General features: G+C 42.5%; 1 protein-coding gene and 2 long non-coding RNA genes across 6 annotated transcripts in view; 1 reads left to right on the top strand and 2 right to left on the bottom strand.

Annotated features, from left to right (window-relative positions):
- The window catches only part of CCDC171 (coiled-coil domain containing 171), a 216,156-nt gene extending 206,489 nt beyond the window's left edge, over nt 1-9,667 (bottom strand). For 2 of the 4 annotated variants that reach the window (XM_083718392.1, XM_083718394.1), the window contains exons 1-4: nt 9,459-9,649; nt 7,804-7,970; nt 3,315-3,445; nt 1,847-2,021 (exon numbers count right to left, since the gene is read on the bottom strand). In XM_083718392.1, coding sequence (XP_083574518.1) covers nt 1,847-2,021; nt 3,315-3,445; nt 7,804-7,852 — 355 coding nt within the window. In that variant the 5' untranslated portion in view covers nt 7,853-7,970; nt 9,459-9,649. Of the gene's footprint in view, nt 1-1,846; nt 2,022-3,314; nt 3,446-7,802; nt 7,971-9,458 lie in introns of all 4 variants that reach the window. The other 2 variants (XM_083718393.1, XM_083718395.1) reach the window with 2 other exon arrangements.
- Nucleotides 9,668-9,798: 131 nt separating this feature from the next.
- LOC310835276 lies at nt 9,799-15,923 on the top strand. The gene is made up of 2 exons (XR_014559494.1): nt 9,799-9,919; nt 14,208-15,923. It is a non-coding gene; the product is annotated as an uncharacterized lncRNA (long non-coding RNA).
- Nucleotides 15,924-17,001: 1,078 nt separating this feature from the next.
- Nucleotides 17,002-19,547, bottom strand: LOC310835426. The gene is made up of 2 exons (XR_014559665.1): nt 19,154-19,547; nt 17,002-18,523 (listed from the first exon to the last, which is right to left on the bottom strand). It is a non-coding gene; the product is annotated as an uncharacterized lncRNA (long non-coding RNA).
- Between the last annotated feature and the right edge of the window lie 235 nt (nt 19,548-19,782).

Genomic DNA, 19,782 nt, shown 5'->3' with positions numbered 1-19,782 from the left:
CTGGCGGAAAGGTAAATGGTGTTTCTGTGCACTGCTCTGGTTTGCCAGAAGCAGCTTAGTCATGCTGGCCGCATGACCCGGAAGCTGTACGCCGGCTCCCTAGGCCAATAAAGCGAGATGAACACAACCCCAGAGTTGTCCGTGAATGTACTTAATGGTCAGGGGTCCTTTACCTTTACCAGGAACCTAATATTGAGAGGCTTAAAACAAGCCTGCAACAAGTTACCTGCTGTGCGTTAAAAAGGGGAATGTAAAACTCTGATAAGTTATAGAACTGCTAGCGCAAGTTGGGAAGGATATTAATAAACAATATATCCTCTCCTGCCTCCCTGAACATTCCCACAGTATCCTCCAGAAGTCACTGAACTACAATTTCAATAATTCCTGGCCATGCCAGCTGGCACTGATGGGAGCCAGTGTCTAACATCATCTAGATCAGCGGTTCTCAATCTGTGGGTCCCCAGATGTTGTTAGACTACAACTCCCATCATCCCTAGCTAGCAAGGCCAGAGCTCAGGGATGATGGGAGTTGTAGTCCAACAACATCTGGGGACCCACAGGTTGAGAACTGCTGATCTAGACGATCCCAGGCTAGAGAAAGCTACATCAGTTGAAACTCAGACAGATTCTTGGTGTCTCAGACTTTGAAGACCAGATGGGAAATAAACAAATCCTTTAATCTGAAGACAAAGCAGGAGCTGGCAATAAAAAAAGGTGACGTTTTGTCCAAGGTAGTAAATTTTCAAGCGACTGTGATCCGCTGAAACCTGTAATTATGATTCCTTTCAGGCACACAGATTCTACTGTTGCCACGGGGTACTGCAATTGCAAGCGTGTGGATGAACACAATTTCAGACCACAAAGACTAGAACGACAGTTCCATTCATTTAAAAATAGGCAAAGAAAGGGAGCTTTTGCGGGGAGCGAAACAAAGTGTAAATCGAGAGGGAAAACACTAAATCAAATGTCACAACCCAAACACCTTTCTGAGAAAAACAAAGAAAAAAGAAGTCCACACGCGAACCTTTCAGACAGCATGTCTGAACATATCGCAGAGCAGAAATTATAGCACCAACCCAAAGCAATCAAAGAAAGAAAGAAAGAAAGAAAGAAAGAAAGAAAGAAATCTCTAAGCAACCGGAGAGAAAAAGCATTAATTAAACCACTACCCAGGAGAAAACGAAGAAGCCAGATAGTCTGGATTCAGTACCAATGGCTTCTAATTCAGAAACTGAATGATGATTTGGGTTTATTCAATAGCCAGTGGAAAAGAAAGGTGCAGAAAGCCAAAAGCCTTCCACTTGTATATTTCCCCAAAGAAAGTTTTTGTTCAAAATATGACAAGGTGACTCAAAAGGAAAGTCATTTTTAAAAGAAAATCCGTTCTAAAAGACATGCTTTTTAGAATGCAGTGATTGGTGTGATTTGGTGTACGTATACAAAGCAAAGCAGATCACATGTCAGATTTGAATCTAAAGCGTTTATTGGTGGCATTTTCGCAGCTTCTGAACTATGAATGTGAACAGAATTTTAATCCCATAATTAAAGATGAAGGATAGATGAATTTCATTAACACTTACGTTTTGGGGAAAGGGGACTACAACTTTTTTTTAAAGACTAGGATAGCAAAGAATCTAAACTGATCACATAGGAACAGAAAAATGGTGAGCAGTGAAAGAAAGAAATTGAGAATGCAGGTGTTCATCTTTTTATTTACGTTGGGTAGTGGGGTTTGCAGAAGGTAAAGAAAGGTGTGGTCAGTGGAATCAAGGCAGCGTATCAGTTTAGACTACTAAGGCTGTGTTTTAGGACCATTCATTTTTGAGTAGGATGACGCAAATCTTACCTTGAAGCTGTTCTATTTGCATGTCGGCTTCACACAACTTGCCTTCTGAGGAATACCGTTCTATACCAACTTCTTTCCTTGCAAAAGCCAGCTCATACTCCAGGCTTTGTCGAACAGCCTCGCCTTTCTCTACCTCGGCTCGCAACTTGGCAATCTGGCTTTCGTAGTTGGATAGCTGCAAAAGGAATGCCCTAGGTAACCACCATTGATAATGGGTGCCATATTTCAAGAAGCAAATGGCTAAAGTCATATTTGGAAACTATTTTACAATAGCTTCTCGGCAGCTGATGACCAATGTGAGAAAGAAGTGGAAAACGTGGAAGGCAGAACTTTGATATTAAGATCGGATGGAATCTCCTTGGAAAGAATTCACTGAATTGGACTGGAAATGGATAATTCTGGTCTTAATAATTAATTTTTTTTTTTTTACTTTTAAAAATCCTCTGTCTTGATGAGGACATACACAGGGAGGTGGGTGATGAAGGGCTCTGTGTGGGAGACAAGGGAGAAAGGATCTTCCTTGTGTGGAAGACTTGGGGAAGAAACAGGAGCTCTCAGGTAAGAGCTGGGAGGGTCTACTTTTCTGTACAGTGGTACCTCGGGTTAAGAACTTAATTCATTCTGGAGTTCCGTGCTTAACCTGAAACTGTTCTTAACTTGATGCACCACTTTAGCTGATGCACCGCCGCCGCTGCACGATTTCTGTTCTCATCCTGAAGCAAAGTTCTTAACCTGAAACACTATTTCTGGGTTAGTGGAGTCTGTAACCTGAAGCGTCTGTAACCCGAGGTACCATTGTATATGGAGAAAGGATGAGATATAATTGTGATAGTGGGCTTTTATATCTATTTTCTTCTCCTTTTTTCTCCCTTGCCTTTTTTCCTTTCTTTTTCTTCTTATTTTGGTCCTTCTTAATTTTTTAGATCAATTTGGCTTTTGTTCATAAGGGCAGAGCATCATCCCTCAGCTGGGACAGAATACACACAGGCAAGCTGTGGTAGTATTTGACCAATCAAAATCAAATAAAAATAATGTTTTCTCCCTATGCAGAATGCACCTAAGAAAGGAGAAGTAGATACATGTGACTTTTCCTTGCTAAGAAAGAAGCCGAGTTAGTGGGAAAGGACAAAGGCAAAGAAAATTTTGAGTGACAATATAAACTCCCTCCTTTCACAGTCCCTCCTGAGGGACTGATCACTCTCCAATGAACACCAGGTGTCATACTGGACAAAATGCAAATTACTGAGCTACTTCTCCACTAGAACTGGACTTTCATGTTATAAAGTCAATAATTTCATTTGTTTCGTCATAAAACAAAGCAGCATTTGAATTCCCGTATCTTAAGAAGCACTCCTAAATGTTGACGTAAGACAGGTAGAGCCTAGGACCACACCAACATATGCCAGGCCACAAGACAAGATGAGGCCATTGTATACACAAAGATTTTGCATGATCAAGAAGTACTTACTTCTGCATTATGTTTAGCAGTTATATCCAGTTTCTCTTTCTTGGCTTGATGGAGTTTTCTTCTCAGGTCCTCCTTCGTTTCCATCTCCGGCTCGCTACGATTGCGAGGAAATGTCTTTCCAGCCTGCCTGCGTCCAAAATGCAGAGATTTTAATTGACGGCAATCTTGCACTCGGATCTGCTTTGAACTTTAAATGATCAAGGCGGCAACTCTAAACACATCTGGCTCATTGAAATATGCCAAAGACCTGGCTATTCCTGAAACTGCACCAAAACCCAATCACAAATAACATTCTATCATGTTTATTTCAAGCTTCAAAAACCGTCCAGGATATCTGCACTGCTATTTGTTGCTGTCACAATTTATCTCCTAGTATGAAAGCAAAAGTTTTCACATGGCCAGAAAAACACAAAGTCTTTCTCAGTTGGGTGGGAACACTGAAAATGTCTCTGCTTCTACATTTCTGCTTCAAAGTCCAGATTTTCTGTTAAAGTAACAGTCCATATTTGGTAAAAAAATACTTTATATGTGAATGCTGACAATTTGTTCTCTTACGGCAAGCATTTTGGCTTGTAAAAATAAAAATATTTTTTAAAAAAATATATCCCACCCTCCCCAGCCGAAGCCGGGCTCAGAGCGGCTAACAACAATAAAAGTAACACAGCATTCCAAAATCATTTCATTTTAAAATTGATTCAAATCAAATTAATGATTATATGGAACAGTCCGTCCCCCCTCCTCCTGGCTGTTATATGGTTCTACTGGAGCCCTCCCCCCAAAAAATGCCAACTGGGGGGGGCGGGGAGACCCAGGCCAAAGAGAAGTATGAAGAACCACTGTGCCAGCAGAATTATGAAATCAAACTGAATCCCACCCACAGTTCCCTCTCTGTTTAGCTAGAGAAAGGTGAATGCCGACAATCACTTTTAGCTGTATCAACACTGACTGGTGCATTTCTGAATTATTTGGTGATGAGACAGTAATTCAACGACATTTCAAAGAAACATGGAAACCCAGTTCTTCTTTTCCTTACGAACAGCACTGAGCCATTTTTGTTTAACCAGATCATGGTTAACATTTGATAGAGCTGATTAATCTGTGGTCACTGGGAGGCTTTAGCAATGAACTGAGCTTATCATGGCTACCCTTTAGCAATTGTGGAGGAATTGAGAGGGAGCTCATAGCTGGAGCTTCCAGACAACAGAAAATCCATACAGAAATGCCACTGTAGGGGATCTTTGAAGTTATGCCCACATCGTGTTCGAAATTTGCCAGGTGCCAGGAGCATTTCACTTGTGACCAAGTGAAGATGCCTGGGCACCAAGATGGCGGCTGATGCCGCCACCACCTGGAGGTGTGTGCCTGGGGATCCCAGGACCTTGAGTGTTGTCACACACTAGCAACACATCCTGTAGAAATAAGGGAAGTGGGTGGCGCTGTTGTTTAAACCACTGAGCCTCTTGGGCTTGCTGATCAGAAGGTCAGCGGTTCCAATTCGAACGGGGTGAGCTCCTGTTGCTCTGTCCCAGCTCCTGCCAACCTAGCAGTTCGAAAGCACACCAGCGCAAGTAGATAAAAAGGTACCACTCTGGTGGGAAGGTAAATGGGGTTTCCATGCGCTCTGGTTTCTGTCACAGTATCCCATTGCGCCAGAAGCTGTTTGTCTTGTTGGCCACATGACCCGGAAAGCTGTCTGTGGACAAACGCCGGCTCCCTCGGCCTGAAAGCGAGATGTGTGCCACAACTCCATAGTCGCCTTTGACTGGACTTAACCGTCCAGGGGTCCTTTACCTTGTAAAAATCTGTTATATTCAGTGCCAGATTGACATATAAGCTAAACAAGCTATAGCTTAGGGCCCCACTCTCTTGGGGGGGGGGGGGCAAAAAAATTAAAGGGAAAAAACCCTTGATGTACATTTTCAAAATATAAGATAAAAAACAAATAAAATAAAACCTTCATACAGCAACAGTGATTTGTGTTGTGTAGGCTCCTAGGATGTAAGTAACGGCCTGCTAGCCTGCTCTCTAAAATATCACATATAAAAGGCCCCATTACCTTCAGTAGCTTAGGGCCTCATCAAACCTAAATCCGGCCCTGGTTATATTTCATCTACACAATCAGAATGAATTTCAGGAACCCAAAAGTCGTATTAAAAATATGACCTTTGAGCCATCTGGCCCAAAAATGGCAACTAGGCATTCTGTTTTGGTGGCTGCAACCCTGGTTTAAGGATCCATTTGTTGCCTAGCTTATATATCTGAGTTTCTAGCACTGCAGGGGAGGGTCATAGATTAAAAGCAATAGTAATAGGGTGAATCTACTGTGGCAAGCAACCAGGTTGCTGGGTCCTTCAAAATGGCTTGCTTTGTATCAAACCTTAGTGGGAATGGTGTGTGAGCAGCCACAGCTGGCAATATATGATTCAAGCCATCTTTCCAATTAACGAGAAGCAGAAAGGGAAGCTGATTGGTTTGAACTGTGTCAAGAGGAAACAGGTTTGCAACAGATGAACACAGCTGGCGGTTTAATTATGGCAATATTAGTGTTACTGCAATACAAATGCACGCAATTAGTTTAATGTTCTATTTCGGGCATGGAAAACACAACTTGTTAGAAGCCAGGTATGACTCTTACCTCACAGACATGCATTTAGCATTTCGAGTAAAAACAGGGGGTTTAGAAAAATAATATAACTGCACCCTGATCTTACTGGTGTTTTCTATGGGAGCAACACTCAAAGGAAGGGGAGCCGAAAAACAGAAACACAGTTAAATCAGTATTTAGAAAGAAATTATGCAATGTATGGGGCAAAGCAATGATAGATAATTAACAACAATACATTCACAGAAGGCCAGTAGGCCTCTGAATAGATAAAAAAGGTAAAAGAACGCTGGATGGTTAAGTCCAGTTAAAGGCGATTGTGTTGTTGTGGCACTCATCTCGCTTCAGGCCGAGGGAGCCAGTGTTTGTCCACAGAAAGCTTTTCTGGGTCATGTAGCCAGCAGGACTAAACTGCTTCCAGCGCAACGGGACACCGTGATGAGTGCCAGAGCACATGGAAACACTGTTTACCTTCCCGTCGCGGTGGTACCTATTTATCTACTTGCGCTGGTGTGCTTTCGAACTGCTAGGTTGGCAGGAGCTGGGACAGAGCAACCGGAGCTCACTCTGTCATGGGGATTTGAACCACCAACCTTCCCACTGGCAAGCCCAAGAGGCTCAGTGGTTTAGATCACAGCGCCACCCACGTCTCATTATGCCTCTGAATACCAATTGCTGGGAATAGCAGGTGGGAAAAGTGCTGTTGCACTCCTGTCCAACTTGCAGGCTGCCCACGGTCATCTAGTTGGCCACTGGGAGAACAGGATGCTGAACTGGGTGGGCCATTGGCCTGATCCAACAGGTCCTTCTTGGGTTCTTATAACTGGAGCTATGCCACCGCTGCCTATTATCAGCAGAATAGCGGCTCTGACCCATGTAGGCTCAGCCCAGGTAGAAAGGCTAGGGAAACACATCACAGAAAACATAAAAAGCAGCTTAGACACTATATACAACCTCTTCACCTCTGGAAACACAGGAGCAGTAGTTGTTAACAACAACTGTTTCTGTTTGAGAATTCCAGGTTGATGTTTCTTGGGAGGAGTTATGCAAAAAGGATGTGAAATTTACTGTGTGTTATATGTTAAAGAGAAAACTATCCTAAAATGATGTCCTGGTGGCATTTAACATCAAATAAAGAATGCGTCAGGTAAATGCTGGAAAAGTAAGCAGGTAGATGGATCATTCTTCCATACGTAGTGGACACGTACAAAAAGCTAAAGGCTTTTGGGAAATGATAGATAATGAAATGAAGAAAATGTTTAAATGGGCTATTCCCCGAAGACCAGAAGCTTTTCTTATAGGCATAATAGGGATAAAGGTTCCAAAGAAAATGACTAAACTCTTTCCGTATGTGACAACAGCAGCTAGAATATTATATGCACAGAAATGGAAAGAAGGGAAAGTTTCAACGAAGGAAGAGTGGCTTTTGAAAGTAATGGACTAGGCAGAAATGGCAAAGCTTACAGCAAAACTAAGAGATCAGAATGATGAACTTTTCATAGAAGAACAGATGCCTTTTGTGGACTATTAAAAGAATATACAATGGGCAAATGCAGTCATGGGCAGGATTCATGATATAAACAGCGAAAGAAAAATGATAAAATAACTAATAGAGAAACTTTTTGTAACACATAAAGATATAACACAGTAGAAAAGGTCAGTCAACTTATAGAACAATGTGTTTGATTGGAAGGTTATTGTGAAAACATTTGAAAGCTAAACAACAGAAAGCTATGCTGAAGAAACAGTTACTCTGGTCAAAGTTGTTACAAAAAACTACACAGGGGTTTGTTTTCTGAACTGTCAGGTAGTAGAAATTGCCATCCACTCACACAACGGAAACTTGCATCATTGGATTGTGTTTTAATTAAAGGAATGAAACTCACCATTTCTTTTCAGGAACCAGAGAATCAATCTGAGGATTCATGGCTTCCATTTTCCGGCCACTTATTCTACATATTGTGGACACTTAATGTAAACGTCATCGTTTATATTCTTTGTTGCAACAGAAAAACTGTGGGCAATGCTTTGCTCCCACACATCTTGAAGAAACCCTAAATGATAAAGACATTTAAAGGGATATTTTAATGGCATGCGCTTCTCAATGAGTGTTCTCCTTGAAATGTGGCACCCAAAACTAGGAGCACTACTCCAGATATGGCTCAACCAACACAGAACAGAGCAGAATGAATCCTTCTCATGATCTGAGATGCTTTTAATACAGTTTAAGATAACATGAGCTTTTTTAGTAATCACATTGCACTCCTAGCTTAGATTCAACTAGGGCACCTAGATCCTTTTCACATCCTTGGGCACAGGTTGCATCTAAATGCAGCACTTGTAAACAAGTGGATTTGGGTAGATGCGGCTTACCATGCAGGGATAAGAAAAAAATGCAACTTCTGCACAACTACAGAAGATCAAGGAAATATCTCCTCCTTTTGCTTGCTTTGTTCCTTTGAAATCAGCGGTGCTCACTTCATAGACAGAGGGGTTACAAGTTTCTGTCAAGGAGGCAGGCATGTGTGTGGTTTAAAAATAAACAAATCACTATTTACAATCACAGCAATCTAATCTCCTGCTAAGAGAAGCTAAATCAGTGCAAGACAAAACTGCACGAAGGACCATCTGAAATCCTTGTTAGTTCACATTAAGGTGTTGCATGAACCACATATTTGCAATAACAGAAGTGTTATGTTTCCTAGGCAGCAGGGAAATGTACCTTTTGAAATAAGTTTCCCAAATGCTTGTGAGACAGGCGACAGTACACCTAGGAGATAAGCTTGGCTCACACTTATTAACTAGCATTGTAACACAAAATCCTTTTTTTGGCTTATAGCAGCTGCAAGGCAGAGAGATGTTCAGCGAGCGCCTCTTTCCCCATCGCCACATCTCAATGCTAGGAAAACCTGCACCTGTTGAACCTCCACCTGCCGGAGAACTTGTGCCAGGGCAAGCCAGCAGTCCTAACAGCTACTGTACTCAATTTCTCTCGCCCTGCTGCCTTGTACAATCACTGCTCCTTGGCGCAGGAGAACAACTTCGCTCTTACCTTTTAGCCCCAAGGTTTTCCAAACTTGGGTCTCTGGCAGTTTTTTTTTTTGGGGGGGGGGGACTACAACTCCCATCATCCCCAGCTGGCAGGACCAGTGGTCACGGATGATGGGAATTGTAGTCCTAGAAAACACAAACCAACAACATCTAGAGACCCAAGTTTGGGAAACCCTGGTTTAGCCAAATCTCCAGCAAGGCGGGGATTCTTGGGTTTTTATCATGCATTTCGTGATTCCGTATTTTGATTTTTTTTTTAAATGTTGGGAGCCGCCCTGAGACCTGCGGGTAACAGGTCGGTACACTAATAATACTATTAATATTAATATTATTAATAATAAACACACACACACACCCCTCCTTCCTCCCTTGCAAAACCAAACTGTTTGGGACCAACTCCCTCTCCTCCCATCTATTTCTCCTGCCAAGCTCCTCTAACACAGGCAGCTCGCGGCCCCCACCACGATTCCCACGACCCCCTTCATACGTACCCCGTGTAGCCGCCAGTTACGAGCAACCCAGATCAGAAAAGTCTATTTAGGCTTGAAGAAGAAAGGGAGCCCGGGGACTCTAGGACCCAGGGGAGGAACGGGAAAGCTAAGCCACGCCCAGCGCCTCCTGGGAGGTGGGTTTTTTCCTCATCCACCGCAACGGCTACTTCCGGTAAACAGTTCCCAGCCGCGCCGCCCACTCCCTTTCGGAAGCTTCGCCCCGCCTTCCGGCCTCGGAACGCGGCTTCCCATTGGAGGAGCTGCCGATTGTGACGCGACGCGTTCCAAAGGGGCAAGAAACCGGGCGGCTCTTCCCAGCTACAGTCGGCTACGGATGTTGCAAAGGAGCATGCGCGGAGGGTGGGGGACGCTAGGCAAGGTTTTTCCCCATTTTATTTCCCGCCGTTTTTGGCGCTCTGCAGAAATGCAGGAACCGTTAAAGGGCTGGGGCTCTTGCCAAGGTGCACACGGCTATTTCTGCATACATTTTTAAATAATAATTATATAGAATATATTAGTTTGCTGGCAGTTGTGCAGAGCATTTTGCGCGATTCCGTACTGGTTATTGGAGCTGCGTTTGAGAAAGCAGCTATGAAATTGTTTTTAGAAGATTTAAGCAAAGATCTGAGAGTTTCCTTTCTCGCTTTGGAATTTCGCTGAGCTTTTAGATGTGTAATTTCCTAAATGCTTGCATTGTTTTATGTTGCTTTGATTCTCTCAAATGACTTGGCAATTGTTATATTTTGTGTTGGAATTAAGCATTCTATGAGGTTGTTCCAACAACATTACCGTTAATGCATGTCTGAGGTTGGCGAATTGGGACCATGGGGGGTTTAAAAAGCGTTTGAGAATAATTACTGGCAACAGCACTAGATTTTTACCTAGGGACATTCAGGTTCTATTTATATTGAAGGTTCTTTCCATCCAAATCGGTCTTTCATTTGGTTGGTAACATGTTGTTGTTGTTGTTTAGTCGTGTCCGACTCTTCGTGACCCCATGGACCAGAGAACGCCAGGCACCTCTGTCCTCCACTGCCTCCCGCAGTTTGCTCAAACTCATGCTGGTAACCTCGAAAACACTATCCAACCATCTCGTCCTCTGCCGTCCCCTTCTCCTTGTGCCCTCCATCTTTCCCAACATCAGGGTCTTCTCCAGGGAGTCTTCTCTTCTCATGAGGTGGCCAAAGTACTGGAGCCTCAGCTTCACAATCTGTCCTTCCAGTGAGCACTCAGGGTTGATTTCCTTCAGTATGGAGAGGTTTGATCTTCTTGCAGTCCATGGGACTCTCAAGAGTCTCCTCCAGCACCATAATTCAAAAGCATCAATTCTTCGGCGATCAGCCTTCTTTATGGTCCAGCTCTCACTTCCATACATCACTACTGGGAAAACCATAGCTTTAACTATACGAACCTTTGTTGGCAAGGTGATGTCTCTACTTCTCAAGATGCTGTCTAGGCCTGTCATTGCCCTTCTCCCAAGAAGCAGGCGTCTTTTAATTTCGTGGCTGCTGTCACCATCTGCAGTGATCATTGAGCCCAAGAAAGTAAAATCTCTCACTACCTCCATTTCTTCCCCTTCTATTTGCCAGGAGGTGATGGGACCAGTGGCCATGATCTTCGTTTTTTTGATGTTGAGCTTCAGGCCATATTTTGCGCTCTCCTCTTTCACCCTCATTAAAAGGTTCTTTAATTCCTCCTCACTTTCTGCCATCAAGGTTGTGTCATCTGCATATCTGAGGTTGTTGATATTTCTTCCGGCAATCTTAATTCCGGCTAGGGATTCATCCAGCCCAGCCTTTCGCATGATGAATTCTGCATATAAGTTAAATAAGCAGGGAGACAAAATACAGCCTTGTCGTACTCCTTTCCCAATTTTGAACCAATCAGTTGTTCCATATCCAGTTCTAACTGTAGCTTCTTGTCCCACATAGAGATTTCTCAGGAGACAGATGAGGTGATCTGGCACTCCCATTTCTTTAAGAACTTGCCATAGTTTGCCGTGGTCGACACAGTCAAAAGCTTTTGCATAGTCAATGAAGCAGAAGTAGATGTCTTTCTGGAACTCTCTAGCTTTCTCCATAATCCAGCGCATGTTTGCAATTTGGTCTCTGGTTCCTCTGCCTCTTCTAAATCCAGCTTGCACTTCTGGGAGTTCTCGGTCCACATACTGCTTGAGCCTTCCTTGTAGAATTTTAAGCATAACCTTGCTAGCGTGTGAAATGAGTGCAATTGTGCGGTAGTTGGAGCATTCTTTGGCACTGCCCTTCTTTGGGATTGGGATGTAGACTGATCTTCTCCAATCCTCTGGCCACTGCTGAGTTTTCCAAACTTGCTGGCATATTGAGTGTAGCACCTTAACAGCATCATCTTTTAAAATTTTAAATAGTTCAGCTGGAATGCCATCACTTCCACTGGCCTTGTTATTTGCAGTGCTTTCTAAGGCCTATTTGACTTCACTTTCCAGGATGTCTGGCTCAAGGTCAGCAACCACACTACCTGGGGTATACGAGACATCCATTTCTTTCTGGTATAATTCCTCTGTGTATTCTTGCCACCTCTTCTTGATGTCTTCTGCTTCTGTTAGGTCCTTTCCACTTTTGTCCTTTATTGTGGAAATCTTTGTACGAAATGTTCCTTTCATATCTCCAATTTTCTTGAACAGATCTCTGGTTCTTCCCATTCTATTGCTTTCCTCTATTTCTTTGCATTGCTCGTTTAAGAAGGTCTTCTTGTCTCTCCTTGCTATTCTTTGGAAATCTGCATTCAATTTCCTGTATCTTTCACCATCTCCCTCGCATTTTGCTTGCCTTCTCTCCCCCGCTATTTGTAAGGCCTCATTGGACAGCCACTTTGCTTTCTTGCATTTCCTTTTCATTGGGATGGTTTTCGTTGCTGCCTCCTGTATAATGTTACGAGCCTCCATCCATAGTTCTTCAGGCATTCTGTCCACCAAATCTAAATCCTTAAACCTGTTCCTCACTTCCACTGTGTATTCATAAGGGATTTGACTTAGATTGTATCTTACCGGCCCAGTGGTTTTTCCTACTTTCTTCAGTTTAAGCTTGAATTTTGCTATAAGAAGCTGATGATCTGAGCCACAGTCAGCTCCAGGTCTTGTTTTTGCTGACTGTATAGAGCTTCTCCATCTTTGGCTGCAGAGAATATAATCAATCTAATTTCGATGCTGCCCATCTGGTGATGTCCATGTGTAGAGTCGTCTCTTGTGTTGCTGGAAAAGCGTGTTTGTGATGACCAGCTTGTTCTCTTGACAGAACTCTATTAGCCTTTGCCCTGCTTCGTTTTGATCTCCAAGGCCAAACTTGCCAGTTGTTCCTTTTATCTCTTGACTCCCTACTTTAGCATTCCAATCCCCTATAACGAGAAGAACATCCTTATTTGGTGTCACTTCTATAAGGTCTTGTAAGTCTTCATAGAATTGGTCAATTTCAGTTTCTTCAGCACAAGTAGTTGGTGCATAAACTTGGATTACTGTGATGTTAAAAGGTCTGCCTTGGATTCGTATCGAGATCATTCTATCATTTTTGAGATTGCATCCCAGTACAGCTTTCACCACTCTTTTGTTGACTATGAGGGCCACTCCATTTCTTTTATGGGTTTCTTGCCCACAGTAGTAGATATGATGGTCATCCGAACTGAATTCACCCATTCCCGTCCATTTTAGTTCACTGATGCCCAGGATGTCAATATTTATTCTTGCCATCTCATTTTTGACCACCTCCAACTTACCCAGGTTCATGGTTCTTACATTCCAGGTTCCTATGCAATATTTTTCTTTACAGCATTGGACTTTCCTTTCGCTTCCAGGCATATCCGCAACTGAGCGTCCTTTCGGCTTTGGCCCAGCCGCTTCATCAGCTCTGGATCTACTTGTACTTGCCCTCCGCTCTTCCCCAGTAGCATGTTGGACGCCTTCCGACCTGAGGGGCTCATCTTCCAGCGTCATATCTTTTATATGCCTGTTGTCTTTGTCCATGGAGTTTTCTTGGCAGGGATACTGGAGTGGCTTGCCGGATCCTCCTCCAGGTGGATCACGTTTGGTCAAAACTCTCCACTATGACCTGTTCATCTTGGGTGCCCTGCTCGGCATAGTTCATAGCTTCTCTGAGTTCTTCAAGCCCCTTCGCCACGGCAAGGCAGTGATCCATGAAGGGGTTGGTAACATACATCCACAGATAAAATAGAAAACGTATTGTTTAGCAAATCAATGTGACTACAATTTGCAAGTTGCATCACAGTGTTCAGCACTGAGTGTAATGGAATGAGAATCTATATATTTTTAAGAGCCTTGGACTAGCGAGTAGAGAGTTTAATGTCCATTCAGTCATGAATCTCACAGGCTCTTGGTTTAACCTACCTTTCAGGTAGTAAACCTTCGTTCTTTTACAAAGTGTATCTGCAAGGTTTTTGTGTCAGTGTCATGTGTTGAGTATTGTGCTTTTAGATTATTATATTTTGCCGGAACAGCAGGATATAAAGTATTATGATAATAATACCCTCCTTAGTTGAGGGAGAAGGCAAGCTTCTGTGTGAAAAAGGAGACAGAATTGCAATGAACAGTCAAGGTGTGTATATTTTTAAGGAAGAGCAAATATTAGAGAATTACAATAAGCTTAAAGGTGACCTTCCAAAAGAAGCCAAATCCTGCCCCTTGAATAGTGACGTGTGTCAAATGTAAGACTTTCTTCTGTTTACTGGGGCCAAAATCCTGTGTTTTTCCTTGTTTTACAGCGATCTAGGCGAGAGAGGTACAGGAGCCCTGAGAGAACAAACGCTGGCAACGCAAGTAGACAGAAGGGAGTCAGCCCATATTCAACTTCTTCATATCCAGCTGGCCCTGCCTGCCTACCCCAATTTCCCCTGAACCATCTACTGGGGCTTCTCGCTTCTTCCAGCCACCTCCCACTAGTAACTACCTCTTGCCCTCAGCCACCCTGTCCATTTGTGACATCACAGGAAGTTTGTAGCCCATGGCAACTGCTTAGGGATGCATCTGCACAGCCTCCCATCCTGGTATTGGAAAGGGGAATGTCATGAACGTTACTTAGATGTATTTAGAAATACCTTGATTTAGAAGTAGAAGATGGCTTGTTTAAACTCTGCTGTCCCCTTCATTGCTGCTTTCGGGGAAAGCCTCGTTGGCTTGTGACATCCATGAAAGACAAACACAGATATGGTGAGGGGAATGACCCTTGTTCAACAGTTATCATCCAACCACCTCCATTGGCCAGCCTGCCAACCTCCGCTGGCTTCCACCCATGAATATCTAATGGTTCATTCGCCCAGAGCCTGGAGGGCAGCCTACACTGCTATCTGAACATGCAATTCCCAGGCATACCATGTCTGGTGGGTGACCTATGTCCACACTCTCCATTCATACTTACCCCAGCATCAGCCCACAAATATCCACACAGTTTTTGTCAATGACCTTCTGAAGGTGAATTTCAACCAGCTTACGTGTACAAACTTCGGCCCTGCAGCATCCCGGGCTTCTACATGCTAATCACAGCTTCTGCCAGCTCCATCGCCAGCTTCCAACCATGGATATCTGCCACTTTCAAGCCGCGGTCCTGCTCAGCAGGTACACTTGCCTTCTCAGTGCTCCACAGCATCTCATTGACGGATGATGGCCTCCTTCCATTTGCCACTTCGCCTCCATGCGGAAGGAGATCACCAAGTACTGAATAACACAACTGTTGTCCACAGTGTCCTTTTCAAGCTTTGCCTTGGGCTTTCCCCTTGGGCTGCTTTTGTATATCCACTGAGCTGCCATGTGCTTATGTGACATCACAGGGCGTCCACAGCCAATAACACCAGCTGGAGAGGCATCATCATCACCTCCTCAGGCCTCACAATGGTGGGTGCAGCTCAGCAGCCATTTGCCCTTTGCTTGCTTGCTATGTACAGCTCACTCCTTATTTATAATGACATCAGAAAAAGGCATGCCAGAAATCCACCTTCCCATTTTGATTATCTGGCATCCTATCTGCATAACCTAGCAATTCCAAAATATAGACGCACTTTTACTCTCACAAGATTGAATGTATTCCCTCGGCTGTACTTGAGGGACGATTGCAACAGATTCCACACGAAAAACGTTTATGTCCCTATGGAGATGGCAGTACTGAATCGGTGGCGCATGCACTTTTGACTTGCACTCTTTATAAAGACTTGAGGAATGAGATCATCACCCCTCTTTTATGGTCTATTCCGGGTCACCCAACCACTGCCACAGTGTCCTTTCTCTTGGCAGATCAAGATGAGCAGGTGACAGCAAAGGTTGAAGGGTTTTTAGCTGGGGCAATCAGAATAAGATCCACTGTTTGACTGTGTTTTATATAATCTGTGTTTTATAAAATAAGCTTTTTATTTCTGTTCTGTGTATATTGCAGTGTTCTTTTGTTGCTATGGCCTATGGCTGACGCAAATAAAGTTTCACTCATTCAATCCATAGTGGGGGGTCATTTTTCATCCTGATGGCTGCATTCCCTTGGGTCAGATTTTCCATGTATGGGAACCAACTCCTAAGGTCCAAGGTCCCTTCACCTCCCCCCAAAAAAATTTGATTAGTTGCATCAGGTGTGCTTGAAACAACACTTTTTTGTGCTGTTGTGAGGGATTCTATTCAGGGGGTTGAATAATAGACTGGAGAAGCCAGTATAAGTTGCAATTTCAGCTGAAATAGGGGGAACCACTTGAAGCATCTGCTGTACTGAGCTATTTCAGTTGCTTTTGTTTGATTTGCTCATTGCAAACAGCTAAAAGTCTGTTAATTTTGATAATAAGCCTGATTTGCAATGGAGGTTGAATAATTTTGATTGCAACTGTATGACTGTCAGTATGATTTGCACTTTTATCTATGGATATAAATAATATAGGTATCCTTTTTTATTCTCATGTAACAATTTCCCAGGGAGTAGTCATGTTAAACAGTTGAAGCAAGAAGAGAATTTTGGCAACTTAAAAATTAGCAAATTTAAAATGGCATAAGATTATTTGATAACAATCCACAGACTCTTAAGTTTCTTTATTCTCTACATTCAACCTGACAAGAGTTCTATATGACACAAAAGCTTGCATTTTTATCAGTAACATGTCAAAGTACATAATTTTGTTTCTTGTTCTATAAAAACAACATGATCACTCAGACACTGATCAGTACAATTTTGCTTTCAATGTCCTTTTCCTCTGGACTATTCCCATGTTGGTTACAGTGCAGTAGAAGCAGATGGAGGAAGCATTCAAGACTCAGGGTAGATGTAAATAAGAATAGAAAAATGCAAGGAGGATCTTGTTTAATCAAAGCTGCTATACAACCCTGGTTTGTTGGCACAATATTTTAGAATACAATACATTCCAAACCTTGCTGCATCAGTAGTATTTTTTTTAACAACAGCAACATCTACTGACTTTTCCCAAAACTATTTGTTCAAATTAACAAGGTTTTGCCTCCAGGCATGAGCATCAGTAAAACTGAAAAGCAGTTAAGTGAGTACTATTATATCTGTTCTCTTTTTAATCTACATTTGAATTCGCTCAGGAGAAAGACAATTTGCTTTATTATTCAAAGCTGAATATAGAACTTCGTTTTTCAGCATTGTTCTTCAGCAGAAACTATTGATTGTTGTCTTTTTTCCCTTAAAAGTCAGAGGAGCACAAGGGGTTTCAACTGGTTAATGATATGAGGCAGGCAATTTCCTCGTGTCTTAAGTATCTATAAACTACTGGGGGGGGCATGTGGTTAGGAAAGACATGCTTCTACATAGGTTTGAGTCCTGATAGCAGGACCTCCCTTTTTAGAAATGTATTTAATTCATTTCTTATATGTTTATCCTTCCCATTCTTCAAGGAGCTTGCAGCACCAGACAAAGTTCTTCCCTTCTCCCCTCCTTTTATATTTGCAACAACACACTGAGGTAAATTATGTTGGTAGATGGGGACTGCCCTGAGGTTACATGATGTCTTTCCAACCCTAGTCCAACACTCTTTTTAATTACTTAAATCACACTAGTTAAGAAATTAGCTACTTGTTGCACCATCCTGCAAGTCCTGTGAGTTTTGCAGACAGCTCACAGTATCACTGAGGGTGCAGGGCCACCATTAAATTAAGTGCCAACTCATGCCAATGTTCAGCTGCACGTGGCTATGTGTAGGTTTTTTAAACATGCCAACGCAAACCTATGGCTTTGCAATTTGTAATGGCGTTCAAAATAGCATTTAAAATTTAAACCAGCAGCTGCACCCAGCAGACTCACTCATGAGATTTCATGCAGAAAGTTGAAGCAGTTCCCGCATATGCTCAGTGGCAACACTTGATACTATTACTTTTGAGGGAATAATTTGCTCATTCCATTTTATTTCATCCTTCTATCAATGAACCCAGAACAGCATTTTGGCTTCACAACAAGCCCGCGAAGCTAGCTAAAACTGAGAATGAGCTTCCTCTTCGAGCAGGGATTTGACTCCAGGTCCACTTGAACACAAGATTTACGGTATACAGGGTTCTCAAATTGTTTCATTTAGGTGGTATGTAGTGTGTCTGCATTTGTGGAGATGGCACATTCATAGCATTAAATATTCCTATTGATTTTTAATTCCTGAAAATGTAATACAATAGCATAATATATAAGAAATAAATGAAGCAATTTAAATGCAATTTAAAATTGCTCAGCACCTAGCACTGTGCGTTACAATTGCCACAACAGGCCAAAAGAAAAAGAAGTGTTCTACGAAGGCCCCTCACCGATCTTCAAGTGGTCCAGAAGGAAAGATTCTGGGGGAACCACTGATCTATAATAATTATCTTCATAGATGACACCAAAGACCAGCTAATCCAGTATTCTGTTTCCAAAAGCAATCAAACAGCAGCCCAACAAAGCAGAATGTGAAAATGATATGCCATTTCTAATTTTTTTTCTCAGCCGCTGGTATTCCAAGATATACTTTTTCTGTACGTAGAAGTTCAGTTTTAGCCACCATGGCGAATAGCTGTTCTCCTTCCAATCAGCCGGAGAAGGAACAGTTCCAGGGAACTTTCTTCCCTTTCCCTGCCAGAAAGAATATTCAAGACAGCAGAACTAAAGAGAACCCTATTATGGCTCCATCCATCAGCCAGAGAACCTAAGGGTTGCAGGGATGTGTGAGTTTGGGCAGTGGTAGTGCATTATTGCTGCCTACTCTAAAAATTTGATTGAAAGGCGAGGCATAAACATTAAAAATTAATAATATTTTTTTTAAAGGGGACAGATCCTTGCTGACCTGAATATAGGATCTGAACCCACAACCTATAGTAACTAAACGAAAGTACATTGGCTAATACTCTGGCACAGCAGAGTCAGAGGTACCAGATGCAAAGGCTGGCAGGATCCTGGTACCTTTCATATATTACATCTCTGAATACATTCCAGTCCCGGCGATGGTTTTCCTTACAGCAACAGCAGTGTGGAAATCATAAAAATGTGGGCACAACTTTTTCCATTGCTGACACCTGCCACATTTCCACCTCCTTCGCAGTTGTTGATATAATTCTTCCGTACAACTAAGCCATCCCTCCAACTTGCATATATTTTCCATCAGCACTTCTTCACATTGGCATCTCTAGCCATGCTCCCAAATGCACAGCTCAAAGCCCCAGTCGATGGAGGCTAAACCAAGATTATAAGCACGGATTTCCTTACACGGATTTCCTAAATCAGAACGACTTCTGTATTCTAAGAGACAGCACCTCTCAGGCCGGAGGTCTTGCCTTTGACTTGGAGCTGGTTTGAGCTGGGGGTGCCAGCGGAAAAGAACAAGGTTGTAGCAGGGATTCTGCCCCACTCCCTTACAACTGTAATCCTATTTACCCTTCCTTTAGACAGAGTGCATAAGGTGTAGAGGATCAAGCCATATGCAAGCATTTTGCTTTAATAATTATGGCTCGTGTACGTATGGCTTGATCCTGCATACACCCTACACACTGTGATAATAAGTGTAATAATTACTGTGATTATAAATTATTTTATTATTATTAATTGTAACAATATCCTATGCACCGTGATAATTATTGCAATAATTACTGTGATTAATTATTTTATTAATTCATGACCATTAATTGTAACAATAATATCCTATGCACCATAAGCACTGTGATAATTATTGTAATAATTACAACAACAATCTTTATTACCGTCCAAAGACCCAACAAATCGTTACAAAGCAATACACACTAATTACTGTGATTATTTTTTATTATTCTTTCTTTTTGCTTATTCTGTTATTATTAATTGCAACAATATCCTATGCACCCTACGCATTGTGATAACTA

Source organism: Podarcis gaigeae (genome assembly GCF_964106915.1).
Source record: "Podarcis gaigeae genome assembly, chromosome: 17".
Taxonomy (NCBI): domain Eukaryota; kingdom Metazoa; phylum Chordata; class Lepidosauria; order Squamata; family Lacertidae; genus Podarcis; species Podarcis gaigeae.
The sequence above is the reverse complement of the archived record's forward strand: the minus strand, read 5'-3'. Positions and strand labels throughout refer to the sequence as shown.